This window comes from Phoxinus phoxinus, assembly GCF_949152265.1.
Source record: "Phoxinus phoxinus genome assembly, chromosome: 23".
NCBI lineage: Eukaryota > Metazoa > Chordata > Actinopteri > Cypriniformes > Leuciscidae > Phoxinus > Phoxinus phoxinus.
In genome coordinates this window covers 13273777-13293917 of record NC_136898.1, presented here as the reverse complement: position 1 = coordinate 13293917, position 20141 = coordinate 13273777, and the positions used below count along the sequence as shown (strand labels likewise).

Below are 20141 nucleotides of genomic sequence, written 5' to 3'. Positions count from 1 at the left end.
AGGGTCAAAGCAACAAAGCAAAACAGGACATCAGCCAAGTATAAATGACACAAAGTCCATTTTTGCAAACTTTTCAAATTTTATCTGGTGGGTTCTTTTACATTTGTTGGTCAAGGGTTTGGTCAAAGCCAGGAGCAAAGGGTCATCATGAGTTTCCAGTTTCAAAATCTGTCTTAATTATCTTTACATATATACAATCATTCATACACTACAATACTACAAAGCAGCCTAAAATATTGATTGTACATAAATATGGTAATATTTATAACCCTTTCATTCTGCTATGCTAAACTATGCCGACTAATGGAGTGACCATTTCAATACCAAACACTTCTGTTAACAGAAAACGAAATAAAATCAACAATAATAATATCCAGGTTTAGTGTTGAGGTCTAAATTTAAAATCCTATTGCTCGGGAACAAATGTATTTCACTTCATGGATCAGTTCAGTGTCTATGGCTCGAGATGGAAACCTTTTCTCCAGCTCTCAACAAGAAAATAATCACACACAGTGCCGTCTCTGCTGCCTGACAACTGTACAGGATGTAAAAAAAAAAAAAAAAAATGGTATAAAAAAACATCTGACAATTTCTTCTTCTTCTGGGGGGCAGCGTGGTCTTTACAAAACAAAATGTAAAAGGCAATTTGAAAAAGATTTCACTAGGTTATACGACATTCAAACTAAATTTCAAGCATTCTTTAACATTCATGAGTAACCTTTCTCTTTTATCCTTGAAACAATATTTTCCTGCACTACTACCCATGTAGTGTTTTACTGAAGCATTGAACAGGAATGAATCACAATGCATGGAAATGTACAACTAATGTCATCAGACCTGCCATGCAAAAACACACAGGGAACAGCCAATACAGGCATACATGGGAATACACTTTCAAGAAACATCTTCAGTATTGCTTCGTCTCAAGCTTAGAAAGATTTAGTGCAATGTTCAAAAGTACTGAACATTAGATCATAGTCGTTATTTCAGTCTTATGTAATGGAATAAAAAACTAAACTAGACTGACATGAACTAATCTGACAGTCTGCATTTAACCCCATTATCACTGCATCAAGGCTAACACATACTGTAGATATTTTAGGTGAAAAATTATGTAATGGAAACCCAGTAAGACCCATCTGATTATACCATCACATCACAAATAAAAAGACATACAAATAAAAAAGCAATTATTTTGAAATATTCATTTTTTAAAATATATTTGATTTTGAACTACAGTTCCTGTGAACATTGAGGGTTAAAGAAATTATATATTAATAGTATTATGACAAAGCAAAAAATGCAACTATGATATTAATCAGTATATACATCTTTCATTGGGGAAAAAATATTTTGCTTTGCTAAAAAAAGGCAAATAAAGGCATTAAACAGGGTGCATCAGAACCTATTTCTAAGGTGGTATTTGAATGCATAATAGGATATTAGGGCTTTGCTGATGCTAACAGAACACAAGTCAGTACATAAACTCTAGTGCACATTTCATTAGATAAAGAGGCAGATAATAGTGGGCATTAATCACATGTTAATTAAATCAATCATATACAATTCATACATACGCTTCCTTGATTTACTGCTGATTAACTTAAAATGATTGTAACAAACCTATAAACATTATACCGTATTATGCATTGGTACATAATACTACAATAAACTATAATTGTCAAAATAAAATAAAAATGACACTCCTCTCCCTTCAAGAAAACAATCATGTTTCAAATATTCAAATCCGTAAAGCAAATGTAACAATATTGACAAGAGACAGTGATATTTAGATTCATCTTCCATTCTGGGCTTTGTTAAAATGTGCAGGAAACTGCACCCACATCTGCTGAAATTCAATCCATAACATATGTCAAAGATGTATTCATTTGAGGTTAAATAGCTTAAAACAAGCAGCTCATTTTAAGATATTAAATGTAATATTTCATGTATGTCAAAGAGAGACAACTGGACAAGCATTGATTCAACAGTACTCTCATGGCCTAGTAAACATACAAGGATGCAATGCTAATATCAGATAAACTCATATCTGGATTTTATCCAAATTAATCACTTTTAGTTAGACCCACCGACACTGAACACTGAAAGCTCTGATAGGAATGATATGAATCCCCCATCAGCTGCAATACCAAATCTACAATACAGAAAAAAAAGATTGTATAAAATAAAATAAAAAACTTTTCACAGAAAAACAAAAGGAAAATGTTCTTTAAAATGTGTTCACTGACAGAGAGAAAGTGTGTGTGACGAGTGTGAGTAATATTGAGAATAGTCTTGAAAAAAAAAAAGTTGTTCTGACAGACATATCAGAAGGATTTAATGATATTTATAGGGATGAATCTTAAACTGATACCTTTGACATTTGATTGGACACTTTGGGACTGGTTACAAACCAGAGGTGAATATTCAGACACTTGACAGTCTCAGAGCAAGAATAGGAGGAGAAGAATCAAGGAAGAGAAGTATAGAGAGAGTTAGTGGAAAGATACGTTGTAGCCCCGTCTCTGTTAGCATCTCAGATTGCTGGTCTCTTGTGGTCCTACTGTGTTTCTCTGATCGGCTAAAGACATGTATCAGGAAATCAGCACTTTCACTGTTCTTCCAGCCAAGACGGTTTGTCGGCCCCTGGTGGTTTGAGTTTAATGTTGAACTGCTTGAGGGTCTGTTCCAACTGCTGCTGGTTTCCAGCAAAGTAAGCAGAGATGGCATTATGGAACAGCAGAAGTTGCTTGTGCATCACTTTTACCTGTGAGATAGATACACAAACACACCATGTTAGATGACAAGACAGAGACAACAGAGATCAAGGGCTGCTTAAAGGGATAGTTCACCAAAAATAGAAAATTACCCCATGATTTACTCACCCTCAAGCCATCCTAGGTGTATATGACTTTCTTATTAAAAAAATATCCTGGCTCTTCTAAGCTTTATAATGGCAGTGAATGGGTGTTGATATTTTGAAGCCTAAAAAGGTGCATTCATCCATCATAAAGGTTCACCACACGGCTCCGGGGGTTAATAAAGGCCTTCTGAAGAGAAGCGATGCGTTTGTGTAAGAAAAATATCCATATTTAAAACTTTATGAACTAAAATAACTAGTTAAATCATGGATATTTTTCTAACACAAACACATTGCTTCTCTTCAGAAGGCCTTTATTACCCCCGCAGCCGTGTGGTGAACCTTTTTTTATGATGGATGGATGCACTTTTTGGGGCTTCCAAATATATCACTCATTCACTGCCATTATAAAGCTTGGAAGAGCCAGGACATTTTTTTAATAAATCTCCAATTGTATTCCTCTGAAAGCATGATGGCTTGAGGGTGAGTAAATCATGGGTTAATTTTATTTTATTTTTGAGTGAACTATCGCTTTAAGTGACTTAAAGAGGAAGTTATGTGGGTGGTCATGCACCTTATTTTCTTCCAGGAACTTGAGCTTGATGGTGACATCATTGCGAAGACGTTCATATTTGTCCTTGTGGATCTGGTACTGCTGCTGAGCAGCCTCGATACGAGCCATGGTAACAGCATCCCGCGGGCCCAAGTTCAACTCCTCTAGATCTGCTCTGTACGCATCAAACTCTAGCCTACATAACATCAGAGAAAAATCATTAAAAAAAGACACATACAACATTTAATACTTTTTATACAATGTGATGCCCAAAGTTGAAAAAGTTATTTATAGTGAAATCTGACGCTAAAACCCTGTTTACACTAGGTATTAAGATGTGTTTTGGTCGATCGGATCACAAGTGGAATACAGGTGTACACGGGGTCTAAAACATTTTTAGCTTGTCCACTTTCGACCACTTTCGAGCGTAGTGTAAACACTCATGTAGTTGAATGTGTTCGCCTAAAAAGATCGCCTACTGACCTAACACATAAACATTATGGGAAGCGTGCTAGCCAGACAGGATTTAAACTTTCTCGGCTGAAGACCCAAGTTTGGTTTGAAGATGAAAAACGCACCAAGCACAATGTTCTCTCGCCATTCCTGATTTCTAACACACACTCACCGCGTTCGCGTGGTCTTGCGGCTGTCGCAGCAGAAACTAAAGCTGCTGCTCTCTCTATGTTTTTGCAAGTAACTGTGATAGAGGATATGCTTCTTCCTTTTTTATTTTCAATCAAAAACTGAGTAAGAGGGCCAGCCAGTGTCAGTGCCTGTTGGTGTATCACTCCGAGTTCATTCAATACCATCTCGTCTGCACGTGCAGCAATATTCGATACTAACCCAGACACCTCTAACGTATACTGACCCTTTCAACGTCCAGTTGCATCAGAGGCTAATTAACTTAAAACACAATTTAAGTGCTTGCAGTCCTGACAGAAAGTACTGCCCAGTGCCATTTCATATTGCAGAGAATTTAATCACTTTATTTTTTATTTTTTGCTGAAGTAGCTTTTACCTGGCATTCTCATACATCTTGATAGTCGTCAGTGTGTCTTCCATCGTTTTGTTCACCAGTGTGTTGATACTGGACACAAAGAAGTTGATGGCACCGAGCAGAGTCTCTCCATTCTTGCACAACAACTTCTGTGTTTCTGCATTGTATCCAAACTCATCCTGTGTGTAAACAGTACACTATTGTGAGTGTGACTATTTGACTCTATTGCAGTGTTGTTAATTTAACTAAAACTACAAATATTTTTAAAAAACAATTAAATGAAGCTACAATAACATAAAATATAATTTTTAGATAAACAACTTGGACATGTTTTAGACATGTTGGCTTGGCAACTAATTGAAATAAAATAAGTTTAAGCTGAAGCACTAAAATAGTTGTAAACTGAAGTAAAAGTAAAGATAAATAACTAATAGAAATTACAAATTCTAAAACATGAATATATATTGATGTCTCAAGTTCTGTTTAATATATGACATTCCTACATTTTATTCTATAAGTTTAGTTGCTATGCTTTCAAATTATATTTGGATAAAGGATGTGTGTGTGTGTGTGTGTATATATATATATATATATATATATATACACATATATATTGTAGTGTTGACTGCTCAATTGTTTAACTAGTCTTAGACAATCCTTCCAGCAATGTTAGAGACATTCTTGATTGGTCTGGTGTATAAGTAGCAAAACACAGATGCTAAAGAAACTTAGAAAAAACTATGGACTTCTAGTGCTTGATGACATAGTTTTTTCTGTCTGTAAGCACTAGTTATTTTTAACACTGACAGTTTGAAAATACATGAGTTGGTTTACACCAGTCCCATAATTTTGCATGGCAGGCACAACAAATATCATAAATCTTAAGATGACCATGCCGTCTCACCCGGAGTTCTGGAGACTTCTGACTGAGGTCGGCAAAAGTGTCTCCAAGGGCTTGCTGCGTCTGCACCATGCTGTAAAAGTGGTTGGTTAGCGCTCGCGCTAAATTCAGCACACTCTCATACTTCCGTTTGGTTTCCCGCAGAACCTCGATCTGAGCCTCCAGCTCCAAATCCACAGTACGTGAGCCTCGGCCAAACCTCTCAGAGATCATCTGTTTGGTGCACTAAGGGAGAGAACCATAAATACGAAAGGCTTCAAAATTTGAGTGGCTAACAGCACATCAAATCTAAATAGAAAAGATAAAAAGTTAATTGACAAGCCTTGTATGTGTTCAGGCCCCATTTCTTCATAATGTCAAATTTCTCCACAGCAACGCCTCTTGTGGCCTCTTCTGCTGTCATGGAGGAATTGCTACTGGTGTGATGCATGTTGGACCCTGACACACAGAAAATGCTTACAGTAAGTCTCCAATTACACACACATACACTGAATAAATGTCTAGTCTTCCACAATAATTGACACATTTTCAGATATTGTGGCCATCATTAATGGCATCAGAGAGACAGACAGACAGACAGACAGACAGTGTATCAGCTGTATGTGAAACAGATGAGATGAGAGAATAAATGAATGTGTTTTACTAAATAGGGGGAAAATGTTGTCAAAGTGCACTTAAATGATCCAGCACCGTTTGGGATACCTGGGATACAGGGGATGTCATCTGATTGGCTGGCTATTCGGTAGGCTGCAATCTGGCTTGGGGCATTGCTAACACCCATGGACTTCATTCGCAGGTCTGGAGGGGGTAATGGCCAGGAATAGCAGGGGATGTTGGGGGTTTATATGGTTATGGGGAAGAGGGAGTGAGTGGTGAATATGTTAAAATGTTTTAAAATCATGTAGGCAATTGGGAAAATTACGTTTTACAATGGAATGGATTGCACCACATGAGAGTGAAGTGTGTATAGAATAATTCCAGTGCATATGTGTGTGAATGTGAAGGAAGATGGAGGAATGGGAAAGGGGGAAAAAGGGAGGGTGAGAGAGAGAAGGTGATAATGTAACAAGATGAAATGAACACGGGAAAGCACATGACTGATATTTTGTTCAATCTGCTGCCTCATGATGGAGAAAATGTACAGTTCACTCAAAAACACAACTGTTATTTTAAGCCCCAATATGCCTGATCATTTATTTTTAACTACAAGTGTCAATTTACACAGAAACAGAGTGTGACTAGGAGTATCAGACAGTAACTGTTCTGAAAGTAACCAAACATACTTTACACCCAGCCATTCTGCAGCAGATTTTTCTAAACATTTCCTCGACAAAGTCAGCAAGATTGAAGTCTCAAAACTCATTTCCGAAGCAAAATGACTAAAGATTCCTCATTACAAAGTTCCTGCCAGAGAAAAAAAGCAACCTTATCCCAAGAAGAAGAGAAATAAAAATGCAGCCCGTTCCAAACTGCTTAGAGAGAAAATAAAAAGCCAGAAAAACAGTGGCGATTAAATTTATTCCTGCAGAACAGCATCCTATGCCCTAGGAAAAGACAAAATGGCTTAGAAAAGGACAATAATACAAGGCATCATGGGAAGGTGGAAAAAGAGAAATAAGTGATATCGGGTACGAATGAGGGATGAATGACCTTGCCCTTCATTTGGAATGTGTCTGTTGCCTAGAAAGTCAGTGTTAAGACGGATTGCAGGGCCTGAGAAAGGGTAAAAGAGACAGAAGGTCCTCACTGAATCAGAAGGGAATACATTTACACTGATATTAATGCCCCAGGTGATCACCTTACAATCAGATATCTACAACATATCCTGTCCAGACAAAGTCATTTAGTCAGATACATGAAACTAAATTAAAATCAAATCAAAAGCAGTCCGTTTTGGTTAGAATACTTTGCAAAAGTTAGCCTAATTTTTCATTACAGTTCAGTTTTTTAATGGTGTCAATGCAGGCAGATCAATAATATTGTTGAATATTAAATGTACTTGGAGAGAAAATAAAAGCCAGAAAAACTGAAATAATTAAATGTATTCCTGCAGAACAGCATCAAGCAGAACACATTTATGTTCAAACACCATGTAAAAGTGAATTTCGCATAATAGGTCCGCTTTAAAAAATAATACAAAATTCTAAAACTTAAGGATACCTGAGGATCTGTGGACTTTTTCACTCCGGTTAATGTCAAACTTTAAAGCCATTAAGAATGCCTCACACACTACCTATACACACAATGACCAATGGCAGAGGCCCTGGCTCTCATTTGGATTGCATCATAGAAAAGAAAGGAGTGGAAAACTCAGCAAGCAAACCATACTGTACAATTCCAACTTCTTCTCCACCAAAAATATGTATGTGTTTGCATCTGAGAGTACAGATGTCAGCCAAGTCATTTCAATGGTAAATACCAATATAAAAAAAAGAAAAGTCAATGTATGTTTGGGGTCAAGTGAATTTAAAACCAGCCTAATTATACTGGAATTTCTTTAACCAGGAGATTTTTAATATATGCAGTTTTGCATATTGCTAGGTGAGAATGTATTTGACGTATTCACTGCAGAAGTAGCAATTGGGTTTTGGAAGAAGATGTGAAGAACAGTAAAGAGTTAAAGAATGACAGGGTTTCTTATACCTTTGATAGAGCTTGTTGGAATGATGCCTTCCGTTGTACCTCCATAACCACCTGATACGATGCTGGTTTCATTTAGGTTGGGCCCAGACACCATGACCTGTTGCAAGTCCTACAGACATGGAAACAGAAAAAAGAAGAGATCTTCAGAATTCAAATTTGCGACCTAAAAATGATTTTGTCATGTAGTGAGCCATTAGTGTAGCCTAAGTTCTAAAAACACAAACATAGGCAAATGTTGTTAATTGTTAGAAGGAACATTTTAGGGTTAGAATCACATTAAACAATTAATACGAATCATGTGTCTGAGAGACATAAAAAAAAATCTTCCCTCTGAAAAACCCATGCGTTTCCTTGTTGTAGAAAAGGAATTTGACACCAAAGCAATTACAGCACAAGGAAGGAAACAGTCTGAACCGTTATTTGCAACAAGTCACATTAGTGACTATAAAACGGTCAACAACCCACACCAAAGCATACATGTTATCTGAGACCATTAACTACAAAAAAAGAGCATTCTTGCAAATAAACAACAAATCCGCATTGGTTTGATCAAATAATTGTTAAACAATCACAATATTAAGATAACTTTATTTAAAGGTGCACTATGTAACTTTTTTTAGTAAAAATAAATAAGTAAATAGTCAATACACCATCAATCCTTCTTCCAAAAAGTGTTTTAGTCTTACTTTTAGACCAAGAAATTGCAGACTAGAGACTCGTGTGGGAGTGGCATAGGTTAGTTGTCACAACAAGCAAGGAAGGTTGACGACATGGAGCACGGTAAATCTCAAACCTCTGGGGAATCAACTATTTTAAACAAACGCCGAACAGAGGAGCTTCTGCTTACAAAAAGAGAACGCAACAGAGCTTGTAATAAACAAGAATAAACATTGGCCTGGCTTTTTGGAGATGGCCAGAACTGAGGGGTTTGAAATGTTGTATAAGTGACACGGAGATAGCGTTTTTATTACCATGTATTTTATTTGAACTGATAAATTGCCATATGTAGCTCTCTAACAGACAGAGTTCATTGTAAAGAATTATCTATTGTGAAGGGTCATTTCATTATGTTGTTGTAAAGCTGTGCTGGAATTTATTTTCAAGGAAGTACCGTGTCTATTAATGGGTAAAGCTACCGTAACATCTTCAGCAAGTCAGTATAAGCCTAGTAGTGAATGTTTTATGAGCAGTAGGATAACCATATTCATCAACACAGTCACGCAGAGCCGAAGCACAACCAAAACAATGTCCTTTCACAATCAAACAATGAAGAAAGTTAAATAAATTTTTATATAGCTAGCGTTACATTATATGATCAATCTTCTTCATGTAAATGCTTTTAAACCATTCAAGCGCAATAAGACAAACTCAATGCGGTACTGGCGTGCGCTATGCCGCATTGAGTTTTCTTTCGCGCTTGACCAGACAAAGACACACTAAATTATGACAAAATGCCCATTTTGTCGAAGATCCTCATAAGGACAGTCTTAAATTAACGTAAAGATTTATGAAAATGGGATGCCATGTGCAGCAGGTCTTAAAGTGACAGCAGCCTAATAAACCTGCTCCTGTCTGTGTGTCATTAATGTAAATCAAAGAACAAAAGAAAAAGAGAAAAATCACTCACTGCTCTTGACTGAAAAACTTTTGTAGCTTTAATAAAAATGTATATTAAATTTATAATTTATGCAGTGAAAACTATGAAGTGTTTGATAACTATTCAATTTCTGTAGCCTATATTTACTACCTGTTAGATCAAATATTTAAAATATACATTAATTTAGCAATTGAATGTAAAATTATTACAACATAAAAATGTATTAAAAATTGTAATGTTAGGGTGATTATCATGATTATTATATCGTGATTCTTTGTAATTACAAAGAAAAGTGCAATGAACTACTTTTATTTTATTTGTATTGATTGAGAGCACTAATTATTATACATTTTAATGAGGGAGGTACAAAGTCCATTTATATAATGGACACTTATATATGTAATGTACAAGTATATTACTATATAGTAGTGAATAGTACTTGTTCATGGACAAAATATACAATTTCATTCTTTCCATTGTAAAACAATTGTCAAATGAATGTGTTGTTTTTGCCAGGACATAAACAGGCTCATGGGATACATATACTGGTATACAGTACGCTCTGTACTGTATGCAGTGGCCCCTTTAAATAACAAAACAAAAAAATAAATATAGCTGCAAGCAGCGATTACGGGCCCAAGCCGGTGGCACCGCCACCCTGGTGCCTTTAGTTACACTAAAGGCACCGGGCTGGCGCTGCCACCGGCTTGGGCCCTCCATCGCTGCTTGCAGCTATATTTATTTATATATATATATATATATATATATATATATATATATATATATAAAAAGCCGCCACCCCGTTGCCTTTCGGGTTCCTGTGCACGACGGGCAATAACGTAACCCCGCTTTGACTGTCGAGAAGAAGTCTGCTTTAGAGCTTGTATCAGTGTGAGTCTTTCTGCTCCCCTACAAACACACACAGAAAAGGGGGGGGGGGCTGTCTGTGTGTGTGCCCTCCCTCCTCCCCCCCCCCCTCCTCCTCCAGTATCTCACTGGACTAACACACACACACACACACACAGAGAGAGAATGGCAGGGGGAACTCTGTCAGAGAGAGACAAAACCACATTCAAACCAAAATATCTGACTTCCTGTTGGTCGGAGCTAATGACTGTAAATGAGAAAGATGTCCGGATCGATAAGCACAATATACAGACCGAGTTTTGTGACTGTAGGTAAAAATAACCCCCCCACTTTAGTCAAAAGTATCTTGAAAGTAACACACTTCCTGCTGCCAGTTGGTGGCGCTATAACTTTGACTCACAATAGCCACATCCATGTGATCGCCCTCTTACAACAAACACACTGCTGAAGTTTCATCAAGATCAATAAATGTATGAAGACGTTATAAGACATTGTGTTTTTCTTTTCTCGCCATAACTTTGTTTCCTCGCCACGGCCAAACCGTTCGAGATATCAAAAATCCGTCCGCAATTTAGCGTCCTCAATGTCTTTACTTCATGCTGACTGAGTTTGGTGGCGATAGGATAATTTTTCTTGGAGGAGTATATCAAATTCCAGGGGCATGCGTTTTCATACAACCCATAATAGCCGACTTCCTGTTGGACTGGCGTAAAACTTAGAGCACGAAAGTTGTTCGGCCCGATGATATCTAAATGTGTACCGAGTTTCATATTATTACATGCAAACGTGTTTGATATATGGACCAAGTTTTTCGGACCACGTTCAAGGGGGCGCTGTTGAGCTCCCCTGCCACGCCCGGGTACCAGCTTCAGTCCGGCTCTAATGGCCGCAGGTTCTGACCTGTGTGCAAAGTTTCAAGAGTTTTCGAGCACGTTAAGGGCCCCAAAAGTGCCCGAGAAGTCCCACACAGCAGAGAAAGGGTTAAAATAAAGCCCCCCTCCTCTCTCACACACACAGACACTGAGAGAGACTGGCAAAATTCCCATCAAATCACATTCAAACCAAAATATCTGACTTCCTGTTGGTCGGAGCTAATGACTGTAAATTAGAAAGTTGTCCGGCTCGGGGAGATAAATATAAATACCGATTTTTGTTACTGTAGGTAAAACTAATAGCCCATTTTTGACTAAAGGTGGCGCTACTGAGCCCCTCCACCGCGCCCGTTTCTGAAACTTCACACATGCCTAGTACCTAATAAATCTGATATGCATGTTGAGTTTCATGCAATTTGAAGCATGTTAAGAGCCTCAAATGCACCCAAAAAGAATATTAAAGTTTGATGCGTTGCCATGGCAACAGTATTTAAGATATCAATAATCCTTTCACAGGTCTACATCTGCCGTGTGTTTACATTATACAGATGAAGTTTGAAGCAAATCGGGTAAAAATAAGAGGGTGATTTCAAAGCATTTTGAAAGTGACACACTTCCTGCTGCCAGTTGGTGGCGCTATAACTTTGACTCACAATAGTCACATCCATGTGATCGGCCTCTTACAGCGAACACACTGCTGAAGTTTCATCAAGATCAGTTAATGTATGAGGATGTTATAACACACTTCCTGTTTCCAATATTCGCCATAAATTCGTTTCCTCGCCACGGCCAAACCGTTCGAGATATCAAAAATCCCCTCGCAATTTAGCATCCTCCATGTCTTGACTTCATGCACACCGAGTTTCGTGGTCATCCGATAAATTCTCTAGGACAAGTGTTTCAAATGCCAGAACATGCGTTTCCATCCAGCCCATAATAACCGACTTCCTGTTGGACTGGCGTAAAACTTAGAGCACGAAAGTTGTTCGGCCCGATGAGATCTATATGTGTACCGAGTTTCATATTATTACATGCAAGCGTGTTTGAGATATGGACATGTTTTTGAATCCCATTCCAGGGGGCGCTGGCGAGCCCCCCTGCCACGCCCGGGTCCCAGCTTCAGTCGGGCCCTGATGGCCGCAGGTTCTGACATTTGTGCAAAGTTTCAAGAGTTTTTGAGCACGTTAAGGCCCCCAAAAGTGCCCAAAAGGTAGTAAAATAATAATAATAATAATAATAAAATATATATATATATATATATATATATATATATATATATATATATAAATATAGCTGCAAGCAGCGATTACGGGCCCAAGCCGGTGGCACCGCCACCCCGGTGCCTTTAGTTGCACTAAAGGCACCAAGGTGGCGGTGCCACCGGCTTGGGCCCTCCATCGCTGCTTGCAGCTATATTTATATATATATATATATATATATATATATATATATATATATATATATATATATATATATATAAAACCGCCACCCCGGTGCGTTTAGGGTTCCTGTGCACGACGGGCAATAACGTAACTCCGCTTTGACTGTCGAGAAGAAGTCTGCTTTAGAGCTTGCATCAGTGTGGGTTCTGCAAAAGTGCGCATCGAGGGCACATATCAACCACAAAGTATGAGTGAACACCCTTCTGAAACCTAAAATGAAAAATTAGACACCCTACAGTCTCATGGACTTAACGGACACATGAAATCAGCAGCCATTGTAAGTACACAACACCGAAAATTCCTATGAAGTGTGGTATATATATTCATTGAAATTACTGTACTTTAAAACACTTGTTTAAAAGAAAAAACACATGTATACATAGTATAAAACACTAGATGGCACAATATACCTATTTTTAATAGAGTCTTTCTGCCCCCTCCCCACACACACAGACAGGGGGGGGCTGTCTGTGTGTGTGCCCTCCCTCCCCTCTCCACACAGACACACACACAGACACACACACACACACACACACACACACACACACACACACACTGGCAGGGGGAACTCTGTCAGAGAGAGGCAGAGAGAGACAAAACCACATTCAAACCAAAATATCTGACTTCCTGTTGGTCGGAGCTAATGACTGTAAATCAGAAAGTTGTCCGGCTCGATGTGCACAATATACATACCAAGTTTTGTGACTGTAGGTAAAACTAACCTTTTAGTTTACTAAAGTTTGTCAAAAGTAACACACTTCCTGCTGCCAGTTGGTGGCGCTATAACTTTGACTCACATTAGTTACATCCATGTGATCGCTCTCTTACAACAAACACGCTACTGAAGTTTCATCAAGATCAATTAATGTATGAAGACGTTATAACACATCGTGTTTCTCTTTTCTCGCCATAATTTCGTTTCCTCGCCACGGCCAAACTGTTCGAGATATCAAAAATCCGTCAGCAATTTAGTATCCTCAATGTCTTGACGTCATGCTGACCGAGTTTGGTTGCGATTGAATGAATTTTCTAGAAAGAGTGTTTCAAATGCCAGAACATGCGTTTTCATACCACCCACAATTTATGTATCATTGTCTCTTATCTGTTTTAACTCTGTACTTGTGTTTGTCTTTGTTGTAATTTTCTTTGTAGCAATCTCTTTTTATCCGAACCAAATTTCTCCTTAGGGAGACGAATAAAGATACCTTGACCTTGATTCCAGGGGGAGCTGTCGAGCCCCCCTGCCACGCCCGGGTACCAGCTTCAGCGGGTTCTGACCTGTGTGCAAAATTTCAAGAGTTTTCGAGCACGTTAAGGGCCCCAAAAGTGCCCGAGATTTTGCACACAGCAGAGAAAGGGTTAAACTAAACTACCGGTAGCCCCCCTCCTCACACACACACACACACATACACAGATCCCCCCCTCCCCTCCCCACCCAGTTTTCGAGCACGTTAAGGGCCCCAAAAGTGCCCGAGATTTTGCACACAGCAGAGAAAGGGTTAAACTAAACTAGCCCCCCTCCTCACACACACACACACACACACAGATCCCCCCTCCCCACCCCACACAGACAGACACACACACACAAACAGAATGGCAGAGAGACAGAGAGAGACACAATTCACATTCAAACCACAATATCTGACTTTCTGTTGGTCGGAGCTAATGACTGTAAATTAGAAAGTTGTTCGGCTTGATAAGATCAAAATACACGCTGAGTTTTGTAACTGTAGGTAAAACTATAACTAAGTTATAACACACTTTATGCATCCTTTTTTAATCATAAATTTGTTTCCTCGCCACGGCCAAACCGTTCGAGATATCAAAAATCCGTCCGCAATTTAGCATCCACCATGTCTTGACTTCATGCACACCGAGTTTCGTGGTCATCGGATGAATTCTCTGGGAGAAGTGTTTCAAATGCCAGAACATGCGTTTCCATACAGCCCATAATAGCCGACTTCCTGTTGGACTGGCGTAAAACTTAGAGCACGAAAGTTGTTCGGCCCGATGAGATCTATATGTGTACCGAGTTTCATATTATTACATGCAAGCGTGTTTGATATATGGACATGTTTTTGAATCCCATTCCAGGGGGCGCTGCCGAGCCCCCCTGCCACGCCCGGGTCCCAGCTTCAGCGCGGTCCTAATGGCCGCGGGTTCTGACATTTGTGCAAAGTTTCAAGAGTTTTTGAGCACGTTAAGGCCCCCAAAAGTGACCAAAAGGTAGTAATATAATAATAATAATAAAGAAGAAGAAGAAGAAGAAGAATAATAAATAATAATCCTAAGAAAAACAATAGGGCCTTCGCCTTTTCAAGGCTTGGGCCCTAATGAATTATTCTAATACAAAATCCACTGAACATACTGTATAGAGTTAATAGGTACTAAAAGGTCACTAGCCATTGGTTAATACCACAAAGGGACAAAACCGGATGTTTTTCAAAACAAACAAAATCTGTATAATTTGGATTTGTATCTAACCTCAAACACTGATTAATATGGAGTGACAGAGGCCAAAAAATAATGCATGTGATTTGAAAAACATCCCGTTTATTGAGACAAGATTATGGGGAGAACTAAAACCATTTTCTGCTGGAAAGACATACACGTGCAAGCAAACACACAAACACACACACACACACACTGCCACCCTTCCCAGTGTTCCTTCTCACCCCGAGGGCTGCGGGACTCCCTACCTTCTCTCTTAAGCTCCACTGAATCGTTGCAGCCTGCACAGACATCAGGGAAGAACATGACAACAAAAAGACAAAAGAAAGAAAACAAACCAAAAATGAAGCACAATGTGAAACAAAAACAAACTTGAAAACAGTGATGACAAAATAATCTATCAAACACAATGGAATCCATATTTTAGGGTCGATTAGCACCTGTTAATACAACAATGACAGACTTCAAGGCTTGACAATAAAAATAAACAACTTTGCATAATTTCAGCCCTCATTGAGCAATGAATAAACCCTCTTCATAAAGTGGGTTGCTAACAGATCCTTGTCACTCCAAACATCAGTGAACAAATGGATGGGGATTAAAAAAAAGAAAATGCCACTCTTTCTCTCGCTGGGTAAAGACAAGAACACTTAAAAAGTCTGTTTTCACATTCTGGCTCAATGCTACCGATCTATTTAAAGACACAATGTAACGCCAAAGTGCCATCTGCCTTTAGCTTTGCCATTATTGCAACTGCGAACATGATCAGCTGTGGTCCTCCTTGGGATGAGCTTTTTAAAATGGACTTAACATGAGAATGACAAAAAAAAAAAAAAACTGTTTTTAAAACAAATAACCTTTAGTTCCCTATAGGAATGATTAAACCTCTTAGCAAATATCTCGCTTGTGTTTGCCCAACAACGTCTCCTCCCGGATCCAGTGCCACAGTTTAGTTGTCTTACAGAGGTGTGTCTTGTGACAACATTGCCACTATTTACAGTGGTTTGAACAATAAGGAGATTTACACTTTGTGCTTGGCTGCATTAGCCTGTTACCCCTGAAACACAAAGACAAGGAAGACACATCCTAGACTTCCAACGAAGTCATTTTTTATGAAACAAATGCTTATAACTATTACTTAACCTTAATTTTTAACTGCTTATTTTAAATCTCCAAGAAAAAGCTGAAAAATGATGAACTGCAATGTTTGTGTCACCTGCTACCTTGAGTTTTTTTCTCATGGTTGATATTGCGAAACAAAACTAAACAAACTTGGTAGATTTCAGACTTTAACTATATAAATAAAACTAAACGCCGTGACCAACATTTTTATGCTTTTTGATTCAGCTTTGCAAACAGAGGAAAAAACTGATTCATTAGGGTGGGTTCAGGTAAGCTGGACCGCTTGACATTAAAATCACTATTAAAGTGTGGCCCAATGCCGCTGAATCACACGTATCACTCACCTGCTCCAGACTGTCCTCTTCTGCCAGATTCCTAGAGTCCCCATTACTGTTAATAGGAATCTCCATAGTGGCTGCTTTACTCATCATACTCTCCGCCATACTGGAGCGTTGCTGAAAGACAGAGTGAGAAAACAGATAAGAAAATTAAACAGAGAGAGCTGTTCATTATATTACAAAAGGTAGTCTGTGACATTTCAGAATAATATATTCTGCTAATTAACAATGTAGACCAGAACTCACTTCAGACAACAAGCACTAGAATAAATTATTATTACAGTCTAACTCACAAGGTCAACGTGAATGGTAACCAAGGCTGGCTGTCATTCTAAATGACACATCCTTTTGTTAAAAAAAAACCTGAGGGTGAATAAATTATGACAATGTATGTAAAATATCTCTTTAACTATAAAATATACAAGGCCTTCTATACTCCACATAGGCCTACATTTGTAGGAAACGTGGAAAAAAGAGTAAATACACAGGAATGTTCTGTTCAAAAGCACTTATCAGATCTGACAGAACCCAACCCAGTCATTACCACAAAAGGAACTGCCATGGAGTTCAAGGACTAGATCTTTCACTTCAAACCAATTAACCCGGTTAAAAACCCCTGTGAGTTTATATACCTCTGTGATATTTCCATTGATGCTTGCTTTGGTTACTCCTTCTCAATCCTCTCACCCCTGCGGGAGGAGGGGTTTCACTGCAATGAGTGAGCAACTTCTCAAGCAGGCTTTCATTGTTAGCTCTCATAAAGCTCCCAAGCTCAGCCTCCTCAATGGGCAGAGGAAAATATAGGAATGCAGGGAGCTATGTAACAATCATGTGACTCATGCAAGTTTGTCTTAGCTTCAGCTTTAGACAGGCGCTCAGAGAGTGAGCCTCGGTGCTCAGAGGGCCGATCTGAGCGGAGACATCATAGCCTGCCTTCAAATAAAAGCCATTTAATTCTCCTGAGTGCTGGAGCATGAAATTTAGGTAGGAAAAAAAAAAAAAGCTAATGGTTCAAGTCTTATCTGTAAACCACAGGAATGGAAAAGTAGCATTAATAAATTTGCACTTAGTGAGCAGTTGAGATGGCGGTGAGCCAGTGCAAGTGCTCCTTTACTATAATGAAGGAAAGGGAGGATAGGACTGTGGTTATGGGATGTGGGATGTTGTGACCTTATTGAAGACATTAAAATAAGCACCGTTTACTTAGCGTAATGAAATTGCGGCAATGTAATTATGAGAGAAAACGATTCAATTTGTTGCTTGCAGTATGACTCTTGCTTTACCAGCTACTTGTTGATGTGAATTACATTCTCTCGTACTGTGCAGCTGCACATTTGAATGATCCAGTGAAGAAATGCTATTATTTAGAAGGACATCTGGGATCAATTTGGTTGACATGTCAGTAACCTATTGTCAAACTGACATGCAAACTCTCAATTACAGCTCATCTAGGATACATGCATGTGTGGATGCCTATGGACAGATATTTTACAAACCTTTAGTATAATTATTGTTCCTCTACCTTACTACATGGACAGTGTGAACTTATGGAGAACTTTGCAATGGCTTCAAGGATCTACAAAATAATCTGAGAGAAAAACATAGGCCTGTAATTTGACAGCCATGATGATAATACTACAACTATACATCAATGACTTTGGCCTTTTTTCCTGTGATTTTCCACTGGATTTGCGGAGGCAGCAGCATGCCATCTAACCAAGGCTGCATCTATGACAACAAGTACAGTACAGACTCAAGCTAGCAGGCTGAGGTGATGTTGCCTCATTAAAAGCACCTTCCTAAAAATACGTCTCAAGGGACCAGGATGGTAACAAGAGGCTCTTTAAAACAAAACAATACATATTCTAAGTCTACACTAGTGGTAAGGATTTTAATTATTTTGAATTTTACTAAAACTATTCGTTCAGTTGTCAGCTCTGCATTATGTCAGTAGGTGGCTACAAGACAAGTGTGTTATGAAGAGTCATTCAACCATTCACTCAACTGTGTCAGTCAAGTCAACAAAAACTATTTTTATCCTTAAAAAAATGTTCCTGCTTACAAATCTACTAATAGACTCAAGTGTGTCATAGTCATTTTCCTCATAAACAACAAAGCAATTAGGCCTATATCTTTATTTTGTCAACTGTTGGCAATGACATGTATCACTAGATATGTTGTTGGGGGGAAAAGACATAACCTAGACAACGACTCATTCAATGAATGATTCTTCAATTCTTCAAGCTCTCAAATGTTATTGGCTCGTGCTTAGATTGCTTAGCTACTATATAAAACATGAATGCAATAATGCAAACGAAAGAATTGTTAGTACATGGACATGAATGAAAAAGATTCGTCTACTTAAGTCTAAACTAGTGGTGAACGAATCTTTAATCTGCCTGCTGTCTAAATAAAGTATATTGGGCAACAACCTGGGCGAACAGGTGGCACAGGTGAACGTTGACAGTGGGTTCGAGACATTTTACCTACGACACCATTCACCTCGAGAAACAAACAATACGTTCAATCCATATGTTCTATAAAAGCACGAGAGTTCTACTACGAATATTTATATAATCGACCTTATGGCTCGTTCAACCGTGCAACATCTTATTTCTCATAACGCATCATTGTCATAATGTATATGGTACAGTCAGCTGACTCAAGAATCCACTGTCAAAGTGACGGTACTTGTCGCCCATGGCCTTTCATTAAAATAAACCGATTTTCATGCATCAAGACAGATAAACACACGTGAACCGTGAGATCGCTAAATACAGCCACATATTAATTTTCGCCGTCATATTTCACAACAATACATGCAGTACATGAAGGCTATTTCGATGTCTGCTTACTGCTTTAGTGAGATAATGACTGCATAAATAATAAAGATCAATACATAAATATGATCTTACCTGTGTTTCCTATTCTAGGATTAGCTATTGACTCGCGTGCTGAATATTTTATCCCAGTTCATGCGCAATCAAATACTGACACTTCCAAAAGAGTGAGGAAATTATAAAAGCATGCATTCATTGAGGCTGAGTTTATGTTAATTCATAAGCAGGCGGTTTTCCCCATGTTCAACCGATTCCACTATGTCCGGCGGCTTGTTTGTATTATTCTATTATTGGGCGAATCAGCCTCCAATAGCCCGAAATGCCTTGCGAATCTGACGACAGGCGCCGACCTTCCTTTAGCCGACGTGGAATAAGCAGCAGGCACGACGAAGAAGCCATGATAAGAAGGGAAAATAAGAGGCGATGAATAAAAACTAAACGTACAAAGAAAAAAGTATGGAGATAAATGTTATTATTATTATTATATAAAATCAGAAAAGAAAAATATGTTGAGAACTGTTTCTTAAATATTGTCAGTTTTATCCTTGCATCTGAAAGACCTACAAAACAATATTTCTTCAGTCTGTTTTGATGTTACCTTGGTGGGAATTTTTTTAATATTTAGCATACTTAAAAGTAGTTATCTGTTTAATGGTTA

General features: G+C 38.4%; 1 protein-coding gene across 7 annotated transcripts; it reads right to left on the bottom strand.

The window, feature by feature from the left end:
* Window positions 1–64: 64 nt before the first annotated feature.
* arfip2b (ADP-ribosylation factor interacting protein 2b) lies at window positions 65–19871 on the bottom strand. Of its 7 annotated transcripts, XM_079600801.1 has the most exons (11): window positions 19559–19817; window positions 16650–16760; window positions 15432–15464; window positions 7955–8063; window positions 6962–7024; window positions 6014–6109; window positions 5634–5749; window positions 5315–5536; window positions 4432–4589; window positions 3435–3609; window positions 65–2767 (listed from the first exon to the last, which is right to left on the bottom strand). In XM_079600801.1, exons 2-11 carry the CDS (start codon window positions 16746–16748, stop codon window positions 2612–2614), a joined length of 1227 nt encoding a protein of 408 aa, XP_079456927.1. In that variant the 5' UTR covers window positions 16749–16760; window positions 19559–19817; the 3' UTR covers window positions 65–2611. The 7 variants fall into 7 exon arrangements, with proteins under 7 accessions (XP_079456927.1, XP_079456922.1, XP_079456921.1 ...); XM_079600796.1 differs by lacking the exon at window positions 6014–6109 and having other exon boundaries at window positions 19559–19859; XM_079600795.1 differs by lacking the exon at window positions 6962–7024.
* Between the last annotated feature and the right edge of the window lie 270 nt (window positions 19872–20141).